The 22,923-nt window shown below is 38.3% G+C and overlaps 1 protein-coding gene across 1 annotated transcript in view; it reads left to right on the top strand.

The window, feature by feature from the left end:
• The window catches only part of TPO (thyroid peroxidase), an 89,333-nt gene that overhangs the window by 5,607 nt on the left and 60,803 nt on the right, over positions 1-22,923 (top strand). Inside the window, exons 3-6 of the mRNA XM_005289655.3 lie at positions 7,628-7,797; positions 10,626-10,758; positions 16,973-17,102; positions 20,217-20,423. Of these exons, the coding sequence (XP_005289712.2) occupies positions 7,628-7,797; positions 10,626-10,758; positions 16,973-17,102; positions 20,217-20,423 (640 nt within the window). The remainder of the gene's footprint in view (positions 1-7,627; positions 7,798-10,625; positions 10,759-16,972; positions 17,103-20,216; positions 20,424-22,923) is intronic.

Raw genomic sequence — 22,923 nt, 5'->3', positions numbered from 1 at the left:
TTAATGGAAGATTTGCTATTGACTTAATTTGGCCCTATGAATGTGTCTTATACCTTCCTCTTAAACATCAGACCCCTGGCCTTTGGAAGAGACAGGATACTGGACTGAGGGGGTTGTTGGTCTGTTTGGATAGTCTGCTAAAGCAGGTGTGTTCTTAAGTTCTTAAAATGCTTCTGTATTTTCAAGTTACTTTAAAGGTATGTGCAATTTAATAACCTAAACTATTTTCTTTATATGTAAAAGAATATGGTGCAGTTGCATTAAGACTTTAGTGAGTACAAACCTTAAAAACTATGAGAAATGAATCTTACTGCATATTTGAACTTCTGGAAGTTATGGAATTCACAATACTGCAAAAATTCAAATCATCACGCTTGAGCTCATAAATAACTGAAGAAGGCCACAATACAATACAAATGAGTTCAGCTCTTGAGAATGAAAAGCATTTCTAGGATGAAATGGCAGTTTCCTATTCAGTGTGGGATTGGGAAACTCTTAATTATTCCAAGTACAACAGTACAAAATTGTTTGCTGAATTCATGAACTAGGTTTCCAAACTGCAAGCACACTGAGTGAACAAAACTAGATTTTATTTATTACTTCAACTTGAACTAGGTATTTAATATCACCATTTGGACTCTTGTATTATTTTAGACCCTCCCCATATACTTATAAATGCTGTAATTATTGAAGAGCAACATATTAAACTCACTGACTTCAGCTACTTTCAGTGCTGCTAACTTTTTAAATGTAAACTTGATTAGACCTACAGGGGGCCAGACAGCTTCAGAATTAGAGAGGGAGTGTACACAGGTGTAGGCTCCTCCTTCCCATGGGCACTCTGATGCCCATTGGCCAGCCAGAGGGAGTTGGGCGCTAATTGTCTCTTGCTTCCCGCGATCATTAATTTAAACCCTTGCCTGGGATTTTTTGTCTCACCCTTCCTCCCCTTAGTTTTCATATAGGAACTGTGGTTTAGGATGCTTTGGGTCAGAGAAATTGAGTACTTTAGAGGTCAGAAAGGAATTTATCCCATTGGGGCCAATTTGGCTGATACCTTTGTAGTTTTGTTTTGGTTTTTCTTTCTTCATAGCCTCATGATTAAACAGGAATAGGACTTTCAAATCTAAAAACTAGGAATTTATATGAATGTTTAGTTCATCACAACTTGTAGCTAGTGCACAGTGCGGATGAAAGGGCAAAGGGTCAGCTCCCAGAAATAAAGGAGACCTAGGATTTCACTGCTGGAACTTGGGCCTGTGGGAAAAGGGGAGACCTGAAGTCTTCACAGAACATCGTCCCTCTCTGGTGCCTTCTGCCCCCTTCACAGTGGGACGAGGGAAGGGGATTCAGCAGAATGTACTGAATCTTAGGAGTAGGCAGTGGAGAGTCTACCCTGAGATATGGACTATTTCTGAGAGGCCCTGTAAACCCTGCACTGGATTACTAAATACCTGGTAAGGGTAGAGGGGGCAGATAACACCAGGGAGGGGTGCTAAGTTTAATAAAGTTGTGGCCTGCTGCTTAAATCCATCCTTGTATCTGTTCTCATTCACTTGCATGTCCTGATCAATGAACTTCTAGCAAAATGCAATATTTTTGAAATAGCTTTCCCAGATTTTAATATTATTTAGGGCCTGATCCAACTCTCACTGTTTGTTGTGCAGTTTATAATTGTCTCGTTATTTCTTTGTGCTGCCCAGGCCCGTTTGTTGTACCCACCTGTTGTCTCTCACCATATAATTAGATTGTTGGTTCTTTAAGGCAGGGGCCATTGTTCTGTCTTTGTCATTATCATAATACAAATAGTCACCATTGTTATAATTTTCATTACTATTACAATTATTCTTATTAAGATTTATTCTTTTTATTACAGTAGTGCTTAGGCATCACAATAAGGATTGTAGGCACTCAACATACACAGAGTAAGAGACTGTCCCTGCCCTAAAGAGCTTACAGTCTAACACAGACAAAGAGAGGGAAAGTAAACACAGAAAAGTGAAGTAGTTCACCCAAAGTCACAGAGCAGGTCATTGCCAAAGCCAGCAATAGAACGTGTGTCTCCTGACTCAGAACTCTAGCCACTAGACCAGGCTGTCTGCCTATGCTCTCCCTGCCTTAGGTCCTGCCTAACCAGAGCTCTGTTGGACCCAAGAATCTATCTCCAGGTGCTAGGCAGCAAGGAAACAGACTCAGTATATTCCACGAGAAATCTCTCAAATTAATTTGTACTTTACTGTCAGCAATTATGACGTGGTAAATTTGTTTCAATCCATTGGTTATTGTTCTCTCTGCCTGCTGATTTGCTAAATCTAAAGTGTAAAAAGATGATTGTCTGGTTGAAGTTAAGCTAACTAGGCCATGTTGGTTGTAACAGAGAACAATACAATTAGTGATCTAAAGGCTCGCTGCACTTTGGCCAAAATGTGATGTTCTCTAGTGAACATGTAAACCTAAGAACAGTATAACTCAGCAGTAATTTCTGGCTACATGTCATGAAGGATTCCTGGAGATCCTTAGATTTAAGTCACTGGCTTTAGATGTGTATTTCTTGTAATAATTATATGTGCCACTTATTTTTATAACTCCTTCATCCAAAAAGCTCAACGTATTTCAAATCATTAAATAATCAAGCCACTCAAAAACTTGTGTCTTAGGTAAACATTATTGTGCTCAATTTACAGGTAGGATAAACTGAAGCATAGTTAAAGTGACTTTCCAAAGTAAGACATTGGCACAACCAGTCATAGAACTCAAGAATCCAGACTCTCAGAGCCAACCATTAACCACTAGAATACACTAACTACCCAGTGAAAATACAATGGCAGTTATACAAAATAAAATATATTCATTTTAAATGTATTTTTCTAAAATATACACATATATATTTTATTAACTTACAATAACATACACTGCAATGTAGATTTAAAATGTAATTAATATACATAAATATCACTGCACTATGGCCTGCAAAGGAAAACCATACCGCTCCAGTGAATCTAATCAAAACATTAGAAATACAAGTTATGGAACAGACCACATCTTTAATTAGAGAATTCCCAACCCAGTTTCAGGTACATTGGTACTGATTTTCTATTCCCTTTCATGAGACAGGCATGCTTTCTTAGTGGGGGGATGTCTGCAGCTTAACTAAAGGCCCGCCCAAAGTCAGCGAATGCTAGCTGAGCTGAAAAGGTTCCATGATTCTGAAGAGATGTTATGAGCTGAGGGGGAAAGATCCTGGACACCCCAGAAAGCTCTGCCTAGGCCCAAAGAGCTCTCCAGAGTGGTAAGGCATCTGAGACAGGGAAATGCATATAGGTGTGTTCATTATTTTGTATAGATCTGTGTATTTCTCATGCTGTTAAGTAAAGAACAATGGTGTTTTAGAATCCACTCTCAAGGATGTCTGTGTATCTGTTTGTTTTGATTGCTACATTTCTCTGAAGAGGTAAACTGTAAGCCACAAGGCTCAAACCTCTGGAGAGGCTTTGGAAGAGATTTCAAAGTCTAGGCATTTGGCTGTAGGGTCCCCCCCTGCCAAGAGGAGTGTAAGACATGAAGTCTTCACCTGGAATATATGCCGAGAGGCCCAAAGCTAGGTACAGGGCTTAAACTCTGCCCACCACCAGCAAGCTAAGGGCACATGGGATTCAGAGCTTGGATCCCCTCACAGCAGTCTGGCAAGTATACAGCAGGAGGAGCATGACCAGATCCGTAACAATAACAAACACCTGGCCATAAACAAAATGTATCATTTAGATTTTTTTGGATGAAAAGTTCTATTAAAAAGGATCTTTCCTGCAGAAAATGTCAGTTTTGACAAAAATCCATGTTTCCAGAAGAAAAATATTTCATTTGAATTTTTTGACCAACCTTACTTATAATATTCTCATCACTGTGATATCTGTCTGCAAAGAGATGCAGTATCTTGCTTCAAAGAGTAAAGTTAGTGGCCTTTGAGAAATGTACAAAGCTGTTAGAAAGTATGTTTTGCTGTCAGTTTTTCCTGTTACAGAAATGGGATTTTCTCACTTCCCAATACAAATGCTAAATGTTCATTTTGGTGCACCAAAGAGTTAAACACTCTCTCTGTGTCACAAGGAGGTAAACTTTTCTTAATGATTTTACTCTCCTTGCCATTGAAATTCATCTTATCAAGAGATTAGATTTCAGAGATAATCATCAATGAGTTTGCATCAGAATAATCAAGAAAGAAGCATATGCAGTTTCCATTTAACCAGTGAATACAAAGGCATTTTCAAAAGTTAAGAAAAATAATATGAAGAAAAGTAGAAGGGATAGGTACAGTATATAAAGTGTCCTAAATTTTTGGTGTAAAGAGAAACTGCAGATGAGATGTAATATCTGAAAAGACCTCAATTTAGCCCTGTCAGAAATCTTTTAAGAAAGCTTCTTCCTGTGAGATTTCCAGCCCCATTTGGTATAAACTCAAGATATTAGTTTGGACAAGCTGTAGACAAGCCCTAAACTCAAAGATTCTTATGTGAACTGAACCTAAATGCTAAATATTTTGAGATTGGCCTAATTCTAATGAAAATAGATGAGATTTTCTGAACCAGACCAGAGCTAGGAATGACTGAAGTTGGGTCTTTCAAGGTGGAGGAATATCTTAAGGAAGCAGAGTACATTTTATCTGGGGGGAAAAAGACAAATGACATCCCTGGAAGTGTTTGAGTTTTAATGACAGATTACAGATGGCTCAGAGTCTTCGGTCAAAAATAAATACTTTTATTTAGTATGTACTGCACAGGAGCTATCCTGGTTTCATAATTCTAACCAAAGGGGGAAATAACCTCATTTGCAAAGCCTGTTCCAGATGCCACCACTTCAGATGCCTTGCAAACTGCTGTCTGCTGCTGGTGCCTCTGTATACCCAGGCGAGTGGACAAAAGGGACCATCTGTATATGCTGGGAAGTGAAAAATCAATTTCTGTGCCCCAAATAAGAAACTACTGTTACAGAAGGTCACTAAACATTACCAGTTATTCACTGACACTCAAGTCCTCAAGGGAGTGTCCAAAAATGAAATGAGTTTCATTTAATATTCTGTAAAACTTCACTGATCTAGGATATCTCTTGAGGGGTATAAGGTAACTCAGGCTTAAAAGCAGGTTATGAATTTTCAAACACTACCTTCAATAAATGTTAGTTCAAGGCAAAAGAAAGATACTATATCTAAAGCTAAAGGAGTATGGCCAATTCAGATGAGAAATCTTTTTGAAAATTGTCCATCTGTATTTAATTGTCCATCTCCCACCTTGTGAGAAGGCTAAGGTAATTGAGAACTGATATTTGAGAATTTGAAAAATAAGTGTAATCTGTGCAAGTTGCTCATACACTTTAGGATTTAGGCAACTATGCTCACATGTAAACACCTCGGGCCTGAATTTTCTCTCTCATACACTGTTTTTTGCACTTCTGTAATTCTTTCGACTTCAGTGGAGTTGTTCCTGAATTACACAACAATAAGTGAGATTGTTGGTTACTTTTACCCTTGTCTCCCTCAGGACTAGAACTCGGCAAATAACTGATTTTTTGGTAAGTTGGTAATTTCAAAAAATCAGGACAAAAATCATTTTGGATCAGACCAAAATAAAAAAAAATGAATTTGTTGGCAAATGAAAAAGTTTGAGAAAAAAAATGGTTTTGGATGAATACATTCCATTTTGATTTTGAGCATTTTTACATGTTTTTATAATTTTAAAATTAAATTAAAGGAAATTTGAACATGAAAAGTTGTTTTGAACCAGAAAAATCAAAACATTTAATTTTTACATTGTAAATACAAAACATTTTGATTTTTTTAGATTTTTTGGGGTTGATTGGTTGCACTGTTTTTTGTTTGTTTGTTTGTTTTTAAACAAACAATTTGTGAAACACATTGGTTTTACCAAACCTAAATTTTTCACCATAAAATTTTGGTCAAAATGTTTTGCCTCCTTCTAATCAGGACCCAGTTCCACTATCCTCTCACATGCAGAGCTCAGCTGCAGTGGAGCTCACTGAACGTAAGGCCTGGGAGACTGGGAATTTCACTCTTTGTGAAACAAAGTGCTGCACAACAGATTTCCATCCAAACTATATGTAAAGCATGAGCCTAGAGAACACATCACCAAACTGAGCGTGGCTTGTGTTCAGGGTTTTTTCACATTCTAGGGATCTGATTTAAGACTCATTGAAGTCATTGGAAGCTTTGCCACTTACTTTAGGTGGCTTTGGAACAAACCCTAAATGGTTAAATATTTGTGGGAGCTTCTTGCTATAGATTCACAGCACTTCACTGATAGAATATGAGCAGGTGCACAGTGAATTGGAACTCAGACAGCTACCCATTCTGTGGAGCTGTTTTTCTTACTATAGACACTTGTATGAGGTCTCAAGTTTGATTGAGTGGCATGTTTCTTGATTGGTTTCAGAGTAGCAGCCGTGTTAGTCTGTATCCGCAAAAAGAACAGGATGCATCCGAAGAAGTGGGCTGTAGTCCACGAAAGCTTATGCTCTAATAAATTTGTTAGTCTCTAAGGTGCTACAAGTACTCATGTTTCTTGATTGAGCACTTAACTCTATATTTTATGCCTTAAGTTGTCCATGATCTTCAATGTGACATTTAAACTAAACCTACCATTTGGATTCACTGTTCGGTTAATGCTACATTGTGACTATTGTATTGGCATTGATTAGTATTTTGTCCACAAAGTATCTCTTCCTATCCCTATGTAATACAAATTTTGCTTCAGGGCATCATCAACTCACAACAAGCATAAAAGGGAAGTGGTTTAGTTCTTCTGACAAAGTTTATTCTTATATTCCTTCTGTTCTGATAACTATTTGCCACTTGAGATGTTGAGTGACATTCCTTCTGTCCTCTGTCCAGCAGCATTATTTCTGATGTAGCCATAGAAATGAGAGAATATTATTGCAGTTATTTTCCACTGAATATCTTTAGCATTTGCTTCAGTCTAATCTGAACTATCCCAAGTGATGGTGTTTCCAGCTAAGATGAAAAAATGAGGCACAGATATGAATGCAATATTCAGAGTGCAGTTTTACCAGAGGGATTACCACCTTCTTGTTACAATTTGATGCCTTAGAAATTTGACGTGCCTGTTTTGTTGCCATATTGCTTTGCAAAGTCATATCTAATTTGTTGTCCATGAGCAACCTAAAATCTCTTTTGGCATGATAGCTTTCCATGTTACTCCCTTTCATGGAGTAACTGAACAACTAAATAGATATTCAGAAAACTTCTGTTAGGTTTCAAGGAACCTTAGTTTATATGTTGGGTTCTTTCCTAAAATATAGTATTTCTAAGTCAAATCTTTAACTATTTCCAATATGTGTACACACATTATGATTTGTTGTATTGTGGTTTCAGACCATGAGTGTTTTCCTTCTCCGTCTAGAAAGAGCTCTGTATATAATTATTAATATGTTTCTTAAAAAGGGGACCCTGAACGGAATGCATTTTCCCTTGTTAACATGGATACAAATAATTTTAACAAATATCAAAAGATGATAAAAATCTTCCCAGGCTCAATATTTTCCACTTAAGCCCTAATTACAAATATCACTATTAAAAATACATATTTTATCTATGTTATAGAAATCTCCAAAGGAGGGGAATAATAGCTCCTGCTCTGCTGCTGGCTTTTTCAAAATTTCCTGAACAAGAAAGTCAAGATATTTCCCAAGCATCTGAAAGAATGGAAACTTCAACACAAGTGCTGGAAAAAAAAGTTCACCAGAAGCAGAAACGCTCACTGCATCCAAGTGGTAAATACAACACACAGGCAGAAATCCCTGTTGATAGTTTGAGGGTTATCTCCTAGATTGAAAATGTGTTGAGTTCATTTTTATTTTATGCAGGCAGGAGTACTATTCATACCCACACCAGGACATGCTGTTCAGTTCTTAAAAGCATCTTACAAAATAATTACCTCTATTGTGTTTTATTTCTGATTGTACTACTATGGTTCTTGAGTAGCTAAACAGTAGCATTTAGCCATTAGCATCCTATGCAATCATACACATGCACTTGTATTGTCTACAAATCATCTCACAAATATACTGAATGTCCTGTGTGTTTTGTTGAGCTTCTTAGGTCGGAGGCTTTGGTCCTTCTGGAGCCTGAGGTTGGCAGACACAGAAGGGTACCGTTTGTATCTTTTTCCTCTGGGGCACTGAGTTCCTGAAATGCATTTCCTCCAGACATGGAAGGACTTTTTACTTTTCATGGTGCATCAATTTTATGCATTTTATATGCTATTATCCTTGTTGCTACTTTTACTGTGTTTTATGTAATGCACTGGAAAGTTCAAAGTTGGAGAGTTGTCTAAGTAATACAACATTATTATTAATATTTTATTTTAAGATGGGCCAAACCAACCCCCCTGGCATTTGGGATGTTTGAAATTCAGACCTAGATCCAAATATGTCATGACTTAATACCATCTCTATAAATAATAACATTGCAATAATATCTATTTTCTTTCTTAGTATTATAAATGCACCTTTTTTATCGTTCAAGAGATGGAAGACATAGACTGTTGCAAACAAATATCAAGTACTACAGTTATCCCTCTCTTATTCCCTTATTGGGAAATTCATGCCATACACATAAACTCAGGGCTTGTCTACGCTATCCCACAGTTCGGAATATGGAGATATGAATAGCAGTGCACACTGAAGTGCTATGCTGTAATTCCCTCCTGTGGAATGCACAAGCCCACCTCCTGACCCGATTGGCTTTGAGATCCTTAGCTCCAGGCCAGATCTCAACATCTGCATTGCTATTTGTGGCATGCTAGCTGGAGCCCTGCTAGCTTGAGTCTGCCTGCCTGGGCTGAGAGGCTCGCTCCCAGTAGACATACTCACACAGGCCCCAAGAAGGAGGGCTGTGAAGTCCCCAGACTTGAAGGCAGAGTTTAGAGGCCAGGGAGGGCAGGGATAAGAAGCACATAGCCCTGAGAAAGGGGGCTGTGAAATTGTGAAACTAAAAGGAGGTTAACCCAAATGAAGTGGCCCCAAGAGAGGAGGAATCTTGTTCTTAAAGACTCTGGATGTAGGTGTATTATTCTCAGGACTCAGAGGAAAAACTGAGGCAGGGTGTCTGCAGGGCCATCCAAGGTCACAAGGTGGCACTCTGGGACAGCACGTACCCACATGCTGCCCGATGGTGTCTAGATTCCAGCTTCTCCCCACCCCCCAACATTCTAATTCATTAATTATGTGTCCTCTCCACCCCCACATATGTCCATTCTCCAGCCCATCAATTAATAATTCACTTTCCTAGCCCCGGTATCAATTCTACCCATCCAGCGCCACATCTGCCCCGAGCCCCCCAGCATCACCATTGATGCTCGTTCAGTTTTAAGCGTTCTTCACCCCTCTTTCCCCAGCCTGGGGGATGGGCAGGTGCATCAGCGTCCTCTTCACCCCTCTCCCCATTCCCAGGACTCATGTGAGAAGAGGGGGGAGAGCAGACTGACCCAGGAGGGAAAGAGGGGGGCAGGATAAGAGCCACCTTGAGCTGTTGGACTCTTTCTGCACCCTCCTCTCCATCTCCATCTCTTGTTGGATGGTGTTGGATGCTTCTACTCTCCCTCCCCTCCCCAAAACCTTTTTTTGGCTTCTGAGGGGAAAGGAGTAAAGCTGTGCCTGCTTCCTGCAGCCGCAATTATTGGCTGCCTTCCCTTTCCCCACCTCTTGCAGAAGAGCAGCCAGTCTCCAGCAGATGTGAAATTCATATGAGGGTTGGAGTTTCTTGCTTTACCCTGAGGCTGGCTCCAAAAGGGGTTGAAATCACATGACTCACAATGAACACTGATGGCCACTGGGCTCCATCTCTTGCCTGTAGCTTCTTCAGTGCAGAGGCATGGCTCTTGTTACATATGGAGGGGGTGTGGCTGCAGAGACCACAGGTCATGCTCCACCTCAGAGGGTGGGGCTCTGGCATCAGGGAGTTGTAGGCCGTGGTCACTGTTGTGTTGGAATGGCATTATGTTTCAATAAAGGAATGCAGTTGTTAATGACAAGCTTTCCATGCCTTCATAAAGAGAGCACCACACTCTTAAAGTGCAATGTTAGCTCCTTTCTGTATTTAGGTCAGCTCACCTGTAACTATATTGGCCCTAATTTTTCACTAACTTTTTGGGTTCTTTCCTTTTTGTTTGTCATATGCCCAGTTCACTTTAGATATTGTTATAAGTTTTATGCAGCTTCTCAGATCCCGGAAACTACAGGAATTTGTAACTAATTCAATTAATAATTTAACCAGTTCTAATAAAACTGCCCAGATCTAGTACCTAATAAATACTATATACCTTTTCATCTAGCCAGGGAGCAGAAATAATTCTATGTATCTAGATGTTCAGGGATATATATGTATCAGGAAAGACGAATAGCTAAAATGGCCTTATTCGTATAAACTACACGGTGAATTACTTGTGAATAACAAATACATTAGCAGAAATGATGGGGTAACAGCTGACTAATGCTAATTTTTGTAATGGATTCTACGGTAACAGATACAACATTATTCTTTAACAAATAGAGCAAACAAACGGGTCATGTTGGGTTGGCTGTTTTGTTTTGTTTTCCAGATCTTTTATCAACTGATTTGCTCAGCATGATTGCCAATATTTCTGGATGCCTGCCTTACATGCTGCCACCAAAATGTCCAAATAATTGCCTAGCCAATAAATACCGCCTCATCACTGGTGCCTGCAATAACAGGTATGTAACTTGTGTTGTTTTAGGACACAATTCTCTTCCTGTTACTCATAAAAATATGTTTTTTGACACAGAAGAAAATGAAATGGTTACTTGATTTCATGTTAGATTAAAGAAAACAATCCAGAAAGAAAAAACACTATAATATCTCCACGAGAAAAGAAAGAAAACAGTATCTCCACTATTCAGTATTTCTCATAGCTGTTCCCTAGCAGATAGACATCAAAGGTACAGTACAGATTTCTTACATGCAAACCACAAAGTGGTGTTAAAATGCTTGTGCATCAGAGCCTTGGTTGGCTGAAGGTTTTGGGACACATTCAGAACATTCAGTTGAACACAGTTTTGGATGAGGGAGAGGTCATCTTTGTATAATCTTTGCTTTGAGCCTCAGAGCACAGTACAGAGATTACCAGCCTGCCCCAAAATGGCTTACCCACAGTGAAAAGTTTCCTACATCTGGCGTTCAGTGAAGGGAATGCTGCCTGGCTTCCTAGACTGGTCAGCTTTTAAAGGGCCAGGAGCTTTACTGTGTCTGTGGACATAACCAACGTTTGGCTAACCAGGATGTTTGGTGAATGGAATTTCAGTTAAATAGTATTGTATCATATTTTAATAATTTGACCCCCCAAAAATGATATATTGACTAGGCCTCTGTGAATTTCAAGAGCATAAACTCTTCAACAAGGCATTAAATCCCAGAATTCATATTTGCTAATATCTGGGTCTGCTACAGTGGGACTTTTCTTCCTGTCAAAGTTTTTATTTATAGCTCCTTCTCCTTAAAGGGCTTATTAACAAGAGCTTGCTTTTTTATTGATGAGGCCATTAGAAAAATTATGGCTGTGATTAACTTGCAGCTTTCACTATTCACGTGGCTCAGAAATAAATGTATTAACATTGCTGCTGGTTCAATTTAGTCTCCACAAACACTGAACTGCTCTCATGTCACGACACACTTCCTAACTGCATTTGATTGCTTACTTCTTATGGTAAGAAGAACAAAGATTTTCCAAAGTGCTAACTCAAGTTATCCAGCCAGAAGTTTTAAATAGCGAGAGGGATTTTACTTCAGAAGAATCACCCTGATTTGATTTGCAATGAAACTGGGGTGGGGGTAGAGATAAGTGGGGAGGGGGGAGGGGTGTTCCTTAGCTATCAAAGGGATTTGTGCCAAACTGAAAATTCCAAACAAAGAATTAACCTTGGTTTAAAAAAAATGGTTTTATTATGGAATCAGTCAGTTTTGCCACATTTTTGCAAATGATCTTAAAGAGAGTTGTGTGGCAAGCTCTCTGATAAAAGTTGTGTAAAAGACCATCCTCAAATGCATCTACAACATAAGATCAAATATGTGTGTCAGTTGATCCCACGAGAGGCCTATAGAATTGTTTAACATCTGAGATAGTACTTAATATTATAGTTGCAATTGATAACTCATTTAGTTTGGACACAGTGAGACTGACTCTCCACTATCTTGAACTTTGTGTAGTCATTTGCACACATACAAAGTGAGTATAAAATGCTACCATTCCTATTTAGTAATGTTTCACAGCCACTTGGCACTGATCAACTACCAAAAAAAAAAAAAAAAAAAAGCCAGGCTGTGGAGAGTAAGGCTTTTAAAAGCATTGGGTCTCATGCGGTGTAAATCAGTGTGGCTCCATTGAAATACATTGAGCTGTGTTCATGTATGGCAACTGAGGATCAAGCCCATTGCATTACAATGTAAACAAGCTTCAAAGGTCTCAAAACACAAAAGTAAAAAAAGAAAAAGAGTGTGAGTTTTATACAGGTATCTAATTTTTCCTAGCTCTACAGTTGCCTCTTTTGGGTTGATGATGTATCAGAATCATGTCAGTCCAGTCACCCATTAGTAGAATGCAATTCAGTCTTAGGTCAGTAAGTCAGAATAGCATTGCATGGTAATTTCAGTTTGGAACAGCTGTTGACTTGTAAGAGGAATCTAGTTAAGATGTACTTAAAAAGCAAACAGCAAATTACTTCGATTGTAGCTGTGCGTTTGATTAATTTATCTGAAATATGTACAGTATGTATATTTGGGGCAAATAGCTTGGTTTATGGACTGTTTTCTGAGCAACATTGAGATAACTTTATTTCACTGTGAAATCCTTCAAGCAAATGCATAATGTAGTAGGATTAAATGTCAGGTTTCAGAGTAGCAGCCGTGTTAGTTTGTATCCGCAAAAAGAACAGGAGTACTTGTGGCACCTTAGAGACTAACAAATTTATTAGAGCATAAGCTTTCGTGGGCTACAGCCCACTTCTTTGGATGCATATAGAATGGAACATATATTGAGGAGATATATATACACACATACAGAGAGCATAAACAGGTGGGAGTTGTCTTACCAACTCTGAGAGGCCAATTAAGTAAGAGGAAAAAAAAACTTTTGAAGTGATAATCAAGATAGCCCAGTACAGACAGTTTGATAAGAAGTGTGAGAATACTAGGATTAAATGTAGGCTTGTGTGGCATCAGCCATTCCCAAATATAGCATTGGCTACCCAAATAGATATTAACAGATTTACTGTCCTTAGCTTTGCTGTCCAAAAGTATGTGATGGGATAACTTATTGGGGCAGACTTATTTTTTAATAGAGGGCATTGGGAGGAAAGGCATGTCTGAGCAATTATTTAGCTTTGTCTTGGTCCTCAGCTAAGTGGCATTGATCTGAGTACTTTGTATTGTTTAGAGAAATGGAAGGGATTTCGAAGATTAAGGCATTCCAGTTATGTTAGGAACAGGGAAGGATGGCTTAGTTGTTTATGCTTCATGGGACAGATACTCAACTGGTATAATACAGTTTAGCTCAATTGATTTTAGTGGAGCTACATCATTTTACACTATCTTAGAATCTGACTCCTGTTCTGAAACCCCTGAAGCTATTGATTCAAAACTTGCCATATTATGTTTAGCCCTTTCCTTTTCCAGGGTAGATACATGAGTACTGCACCAGGGAGTTTACCATCTTGAATGAGATCTCATATTCCATGCTTTCATTGGATACTTCAGAGATTCTTTGCACTTTTTATATGAGCAGCATTTTGCTGAAGCATTGTTGGCCTGCACCTCCACTTTTCCCATTGTTCTGCAGTGCACTAGTTGATAGCAGAGAGTGTTGCATTATCGGAAGATGTTGTTATCTCAAGGAAATTATTTTCAAAAAAGAGATTAGAACTTTCAAAGGCATCTGGGAGTTTTAAACTCCAGCAAAAGTTAAATTTCAGTTAGGTGAATAATGTAGATAAACTGTTTAGAAAACGGTTCTTTTTGAAAATCATCATAAACTCCATAATGCTTTTTTTTTTCCTAGCTGAAAAGATGTCTTTAACTCCCCTGTATGTGTTGGGGACTGGGAGAATATCTCAGTCACATTTTTATTCTGCTATAATCAGTTTGAGTAGATTTTGAACTTTTCACTCAAGTGTAACTCAAACAGGAAATTCAGAATTTCTGTTTCAAATGTTTAAAAATAGCAGCTATGTAATTATATTGGCAGCTGATGCATGTGGAGTAAAAGGGCTGGCCATTCCCAAGGGCATCATGTGTAAATCTGATAAAATAATTTGTTTTGTAGCTCTAAAATCTACAGAAATGAGTAGTTAGGTTATTGTCTTTAACCAACAAAAGAATTTAATTATATAATTCTCATTCTTGCATCCTTATGGCCATTTATTCAAGTGCCTTTTTATGTAATAACAAAGGATCCATGCTTGCAGCTAATTCTTTGTGCATCTCCCGAGTTGTGTCCCTGACATCTCAGAAAGATATGAAAAAAAGAGTCCCAGTAAAGTATTATATAATCATACCACATTAATTCAAATATTTCCTTTCTACCTATTGATTCCAAAACCAGGCACACTAAAAAAAATTGCATTCAAAAGATATAAATCCAGGTAATAAACTGCATCTTAAAACTTCAGGTCCCTTCTAAGGCACAACAAAACAAATTTTGAGCTATCCAAAAATGTGTAATGCCAGTATGAGTGAGTGAAAAATCTCCACTTGACATAGAAGGAATTATATTTGATTACATCATAGGGATCTGTGAAACAGTAATCCTCTATTTCAACTGCCTGGGGCTAATTCCAGCTCACTTTATTCATGCAGAATTCCATGGACTTCAGGGGGAGTTTTGCTTGAATAATATAAACTGGATTCATCTCTGGATCTTTTTCACAGGGTCTTTTCTTTCCACATTTTGATCATAAATTGCCTTTTAAATAATTTTTCCAATGTGCTCAGTTTTGAAACAGCAGGTACTATTAAAATAAATAGAAGTATAATATATGAATGCAGAGAATAGAGCAGGAATCCACAAATATAGAATCAAGTGTATTTGTTAAACTACACAGGCTTGATACACTGTTTAAGATGACATTAATTCCATCATTACATAATAATAAGAAGCATCTGAAAGGGATTTTACTGCAGTAACATTCTAGTGAGCTGGTAAAATATAAAAGCAATCAGGAGAAAAATCACTGGTTAAGCAGTTAAATTAACATTTCATTATTTTTAATTGAGTGGAATAGCACTAACACTATGTGCAGTACTTTATGCAGTTTCAATAAAGACAAATCAACTGTAACTAATTTGAATGCTTTATTAAGGCACATTTCAACCTTCCAGTGTGAATTATTGCAGTTAATTAAGTTTATTACTGTCCCATATAGCTTTGCAAATTGAGCCACTTTGGTATGTTGAAGATCAGTGGAGTATTAATAAAATAATTGTTCCCCATTTAGTATCTCCATGGACATATAAATGTATGTGTAACACCCTGTAGTTCCACTTTCTGTCTCTGAACATTCCTAGTTCTTTGTGGCTGAGCCTTAGAATATCAGAGGAAACCTAATAAGCTTCAGAGGGTCCTGTGGCACCTTTGAGACTAACAGAAGTACTGGGAGCATAAGCTTTCGTGGGTAAGAACCTCTGAAGAAGTGAGGTTCTTACCCACGAAAGCTTATGCTCCCAGTACTTCTGTTAGTCTCAAAGGTGCCACAGGACCCTCTGTTGCTTTTTACAGATTCAGACTAACACGGCTACCCCTCTGATACTAATAAGCTTTTAATATTTTATCTCTGCTTTTGAATATTGTGTGTATTTAGCAAGTTATGAAATGTACTAGATTGAGCATCCTAGACACCTACTGCCTTTTGCTACAGAACTGCACCAACTTTCTCATGGTGCCCCACGAATGTGCCTCAACCCTACCCTGAGATTACCACCTCTGTGGTGACAGGGAAATTCAATTTCAATGCCTATTTTGTCCCTGGCTTTCAGGGATGCCAGTTGATCTGGACTGAGAGTGCTGAACTAATTTCACATGTGCCATTTCAGCATCATGAGATGGTCTGAAGCTGCAAAACATGAATCTGAATTTTAAACATCACAGTTTGGGGTGGGGGGCAGTTTAGGGGATTTTAGATTAGTTCATTGTAAAAATAGGGACTGTTTACAGAATTAAGATCCAGAGTCACCAAAAATTCTGAGGATTTGATTTGGGTCTGTCTCTGCTTCTGACCTGCTTATTTTGAGCTCAGTTGCCAATTTATTGATCCACTAGTCTCACATCCTTTCTCCAATGTAAAGTATTTTGAATTTAAATGATAGGTAGATTAGATATGTTTATGATGGAAGGAGGACTGCCTGGGTCCAGTCCAGGCCTCAGTGGGGTTTTTGTCATTGACTTCATTGGAGCCAGGATTTCATCTTACATTTCTTCACTCCCAGTCATGATCCCTACTCCCTAAGATGTGTTGCCTCCCTACATCCTCACCAACCCACTGATCATTTTTCTTCCCTCCAGCCTCACTCTTCCCTGCCCTAACTCCCAATTCCCAGCTCTAAACAAGAGCACTTGATGAAGGCCAGCAAGAGCCGTAACGTTTCTTTCCCTTTTTTCCCTAATGAATGAGTACACAGTCTCGAAGTCCTTATGTGGGCAAAGCACCCATAGATTTTTAAAGGATAGTAGCCTAAGCTAATAACATAAGTTAAGGCCCTGAAAAAATTTATTTTAGTAAATAAAGACTTTTTAGCCCTTCCTTTTAGTCAAGTTGGCTTTGGTATACCTTGGTGTCTTTTCAGAGATCTTTTTAATAAATAGCATAGTATCAGGAAACACACCAATATCTGATGAATATTTTAAAATAAAAACTGTTGGAAAAAAACATTTTATTTCCCCAGGGAACATCCTAGATGGGGAGCTTCCAACACTGCTCTGGCTAGATGGCTCCCCCCAGCTTATGAAGATGGAATCAGCCAGCCCAAAGGATGGAATCTCAACTTCTTCTTTAATGGATCTCAACTGCCATTGGTTAGAACACCATGGAATCATTTGAAACACTTGCATTGGGCTACGTGCATGCCTGGGACTGTAAAATATCTTTTAAATCAGTGAAGTCAAACTGCAGATGAATATGGTTCATTAGCGCTTATGTCGACAAAACTTTTCTGAAAAAAACACCCCCCTAAATGACATAAGATTTGCCAGCATAAGCACTCATGTGCACAGCGCTATGTTGGTGGGAGACACTCTTCCACCAACATAGCTACCGCTGCTTGTTGAGCTGGTTTTATTCTGTCGACAGGAGAGCTCTCTCCTATCAACATAACATGGCTATATGAACAATCTTACGGCTGTGCCACTGTAAGCTTGTAAGTGTAGACATGGGCTAAATTTTAGAATGGTGTGTTTTAATTAAGCATATATTCAGGAGTCCAATTACTGAGTCCTCTCTTTTTACTCAAACCTTACTTACATGACTTCAGTTGGAGTTTCTTTGAGTAAGGCTTTGGGCCATTATTAGATATTTAATTAGTACCTGAAGTCTAGGCATGGATTTGATATTTAAGAAAGAAGGCAAAGTCTTGGCAATTAAAACTTTAATACATATTCCAATAACTGCATCACAGTAGTGTATTCGGCATTTTATATCACCAGCACTTTGTCTGAAAATAGATTGGTAATGGTCTAGATTGAATAGCTACTGAACTGAAATTTGCTCTGAGGTACTGCCAAACCAGATTTTCATGCAGTGCTTGTTTTATAAGAGTCTGTACTTGAGAACTGTGGAGAGAGTTGGCCTATAAAGTGGCCAGTGGAAAATCCTACTCTATGTATATTTACAATTGTGTGGTCTTTTTAATGAACTTGGTGGCTGAGGTAAACAGAGAGCCATTTACTCTGCAGCTGTGATAGGAACCTTTGAAAAAGAAATCATTAGTTCACTGTAAGGAGAATATTACATGCACAGTAGTTACATAAGGCAGCTTCTGGGTGACAACATAAATGGGAAATGTACTGCAGGTAAATATATTGTTCATTTATATACAGCAATACAATGTCTTTGCACATTAAGATAACACAATTGCACAAATATTACCAACATACTGTAATTTCATCTATTATGTAATTCAAACTACTAATGTAAGGAACCACTGCGATATTACTTGATGGATTTTGGCACAGCAAATTGTTATAGGGTGACCAGACAGCAAGTGTGAAAAATTGGGACAGGGGTGGGGGGTAATAGGTGCCTATATAAGAAAAAGCTCCAAATATCAGGACTGTCCCTATAAAATCGGGACATCTGGTCACCCTAAATTGTTATAATACAGAAGAGATGGCAATAGTGAAAGGTCTGAACCAAAACATTTATATCTGAAACTGAATGCAAACTTCCCTATGTTCAGTGGAGAGGGTTGGATCTGGTGTGTCTGGTTCAGGCTCATCTCAAATTGTCAGATTTACCCTTACTGCATTGACTCAGAAACCACAGTCTTTTGTTGTGTTCACAGTCTTGTCATTTTACCCTTCACATATTTAATAATGATGGGAGACAGATTTTAGTGTTCATGTCACTTTCAAGTCCTTTTACAAATTAAATGATATCATAACTTTAAGCAGTATGATGTGGGGTTTATAGATGAAAAACTGACATTTGAATGAGAAATTTTACAGTGGATGTTATCAATTGCACATATTTCCAGGTTCATTAAGTCTTGTGCTAATGGAGTGAAACGTATTAAAACAAAGCTTGTACTATTGCATGGAATCTGACATACATTCAGCATAACACCAACAAGCTTCCCTCCCCTTTATGTTTAGCTACACTTTAAAATACCATACAATATACGAATATGAAATTAGTGCCATGTAAAAAAATATCGATTTTCTATGCTTTTTTTTTTGCAGATTTCAGTAATTTGTGTTCTTTTATTTATTATAAGTTACTCTTTAACAGCAAAACATGCAGAGTCAAGGTAAGGGATAAATATTAGAATTATCATAAGACAGAATATTAGAAGACAGTGTAGCTCAACGCCATCTCCATGGTCATTTACAATGCAGAGTTATAGTGATATGAAAACCTTTGTCCGTAAATTACAGTGAACCACAGATGGCCTCTGTGCTCCTGTGAGTAAGTTATTCCCATGTAGGAGTCTGGAAATGCCTCCAATGTGCACTTTCAATGAATTCTCCTCCATTCCTGTGTTGTGGGGTAGAGTTTCCCACCAACTTGCAATCCTGCAAAACAGCTGGGGTTTGGGGCCACAGACCCCCCCCCCCCCCCCCCATCTGCACAGAGGGTGTGTGCCACTGTACTCTCTCCCTACCTACTATTTCTGTGCAGTTCTCTCAGCAGTATGACTCAGCAGGCTGCTGTCCATGAGAGGATCTTTCACAGCCCCAAAGAGAAATCTGTGAAAGATAATGTTGGCTCAGTCAGCATTAACTTGTATTGGTTTGCCCTGATGGTTTTGGTTGGGTGAGGAGGCAACTATGCCATATTGAGTAAGCATCCTCTCATGTAAATCTCTCAGAAGGGCTTCTGCAGAGTTGAGATAAGGAGCACGTTGAGGAGCTGGCTATCCCCAACAGCCAGATTCACTGGGTCTTGACTTCCTTCTGCCTGGGAATATTCAGTGGAACATTTAATGGGTCTCTGTTTGGTACCTAAAATGCTGTGTATGTGAATAGCTTGTATGGCATGGAGCAGCGTGAAGCCCCAGTAACTGCACTAATCGGAGGCTGCCCTGCTAACACTGCACCTTGGTTAAAAGACTAGAAAACAGAACAAATAGAATGAAAACTTTTTAGACATTGTCAAAGAAAACATGTGAGATTCAAAAGACTCAGAAAAGAAACTGATCAGAGATGTGCTACTCATTTGGTAACTACACAGAAAAACTCAGCTGAAATATCTTTGAACCTGCTTTGTGGTACTGACATCTCAGCTTTTGAACAGGAATATCATACTGTCAGTGTCTTTTTAAAACAAGCCATTAGAAGTACTCCACAACATAAAATATCCTGGCAAAAGTGATAGCTTTTATCACTACTTCCTCTGCCTTTTTAGTGTTTTATCCATAAGTGAAAGGTAAATAATATTTGGCATACCAGATAAATTAGCTCTTTCTTTCCTAGGTTCGTGAAGTGACAAGAAAAATTATTCATGCATCTAATGAGGCTGTTACGGAAGACAATCTATATTCTGATATCATTATGGTGTGGGGACAATACATAAGTCATGACATTTCATTCACACCTCAGAGCACAAACAGAGCTGCCTTTCTAAGAGGAGTAGAATGCAAGATGACATGTGAAAACCAAAAATCATGTTTTCCAATAAAGGTATGATTTAAAATCCATTTGTTCAAGAGAAGCACTAGTTGGCAAACAGGTAAAGTAGATTGTGAGAAAATGGTCAAGGGATTTGACAGATCATTCAGAAATAACAAAGCAAAAAATAATAGAATATTTGCAATCCAACATCATTAATTAAGTACAAATATAATGATTTTTAGCTATGGGGTTTATGTTGTAGAGAATTCATCTTATCAGGCAAGAAAAAGTGTTGTTACTATTTTCAAGTATCAAGGTTTTGAATTCCAGTGAGGAAAGTAGGAAAATAGTCATAAATAATTCTCTTTTTAAACTGTTACTCAGCTAACGTGCAGTAATTTTACCCTGGGAAGGCAAGGATATTTCCATCAGCTAATACAAACTTTTGAAAGGAGGTGTGTTCTAACTATGTGGCTAAAATGATCTTCAGAGTTTTGCAGAAACGTACATACATGGGGGTCATTGCTTTTGAGAAGCTGGAAAAAGTTGGACTTCAGGAGCTAGTTATTTCCTAGTAGGGAAAGAAATGAGCTGGCATAGATACACAATTCTGTACCATGCCTGATGAATTTATAAGTAAGATAATTCTTTCATGCAGATGATAGGTAGCAAACTCGAAATACAGCTTGAAACTCACTAATGTACTGTCATGGAGCCTTACAATTCTACATGCTGTCCCGCAAGGATTTTCCCACTCCCACCCACCCCACTTTATGAATAACACTGAGTTGTCCACACACACACACACACACACCAGAGCTTCAGTAAAGAATTTCATGTTCAAACGCTAAAACCGGACTTCAATCCTGTAACTGCTTCTACTCTGAAGGCACTGCTTCCACTCCTGTACAGAGCTTCCTTGTGATAAATTATGGATTCCCCCAAGACACAAGACTTGGTTATCTATTGCCCTGCACCTTCTGCAGTTTTTTATGCTATTGCAAAGTAGCCCACTTTGCATTCATCTACCACTTGCATAAATGACTACATGGTGCAGGGCAATGGATGATCAGATCCATAGCCTTCTGAGTAGCAAATGAGGCTGTTGGGGAGATCATGGAGGGAGTTTTAGACTGTTCAGATGTTGAAAATAAGTTTTAGATTAATATCCTAACTTTTGGATTCTTTTCTTGACTAAGCTAATGTCATCTGAACCTTTAAATCTGTTGAGGTTTGCCCACCTCTATTCTTCATTGTTTTTTTGATTAATCCAAACCAATGACAGTGATATTTATTGTAACGATATCTGGAAGCAGTTTGAATATTTTACTCATTCTATTGACTAGTTAGGCCTCTCAGTTGTGATGTGCTTCTTGTCTGGCAGTTCCTTTCCATTAGCATGAGGTAGATGCAGTAGAACAGCAATCATCTTGAGCAGAGTCTCCCATCCACCCCCAATTTTCTTTTTTTAATTTCTCAGGTAAGAGGCTCCTAAGAGATGTGTCCTTATCATCTTGAATCTGTTTCTTCTTGTTAATTGTACTCCTAAGCATTACTTGACATTTTCACCTGCCAAGACATATCAAACATGCCATGACACGTCTCCTGGGAAGTTAGAAAACTGTGCATTTTGAAAATTTCAAATGAAGATGGTTCATTTTTCTAATGGACCCTGTTATGTGCAGAGTGTTTATAACCTGAGTTTTACTTTCTTACAAAGTTTAAAAGACTTTGAGGGCAGTAGCTGACATTTCCTTAGAACAAAAAGGCACATTAATTAAGCAATTTTGAAGCTCTCCTTTTATAACATGTAAGTACATCCATATCCATTAGATTTCTCGGATCTAATACCAGTTTAAACAGGGCAGATGAAGATGGATGTACTTCTGCTTCTGAGTTATATGCCAAGTACTTTCCATGCACTTTTGTCAAGGCAATAGGAAACATTACACAAAGCAGTTCTTTACTGTGACCAGATGAAGCATTTTTCTAACTTTGAAAAAGGAGTTAATAAAATTTCCCTCAAGAATCAGCTTTCTCCTGAAAGCTAAACTAGTTTTTTTTTTTCCATTTTGAAAAGCAAAAGAAAAAGGAAAAAAAAAACACACATAACGAACTGTCACATTCTGAGGTACAGTCCAGACCAGTGATGGGTTGTGTCACTGTTTGTTCATAACCTTGGGAGCCTCACAATGCTTTGCTGTTATAACTCCCAACCTGAGCTGCTCCCAACCAGCCTACCAGGATACCCTCAGTGTCTGTGTACTAGACATCCCTGGTTCAGAAGCTCTGACCCCAGAAGCCTGTCTACAGCCTGACCCCAGCAGCCTTTGTTACTTTGGGCAGGGTGAGCCCAACACAATCCCAATTCCAAATTTTCCTGAAACGATGTGCTATGTCCAGCCCTCTCCTGGAAAGTACAGAGAAATAATATGGGATTTTTTTGTTCCTTTAAAGACACAAAAGCACATCACAGTTATTTACTTAACTAGGGGTAAATATAACCTTCCCTTTAAACAGAGCACTGAGTTGGTTTATGGTAAAATTGAATAAATTTATTAACGAAATA

The sequence above is a fragment of the Chrysemys picta genome, chromosome 3, assembly GCF_011386835.1.
Source record: "Chrysemys picta bellii isolate R12L10 chromosome 3, ASM1138683v2, whole genome shotgun sequence".
NCBI lineage: Eukaryota > Metazoa > Chordata > Testudines > Emydidae > Chrysemys > Chrysemys picta.
This window is presented reverse-complemented; position numbering and strand designations above follow the sequence as displayed.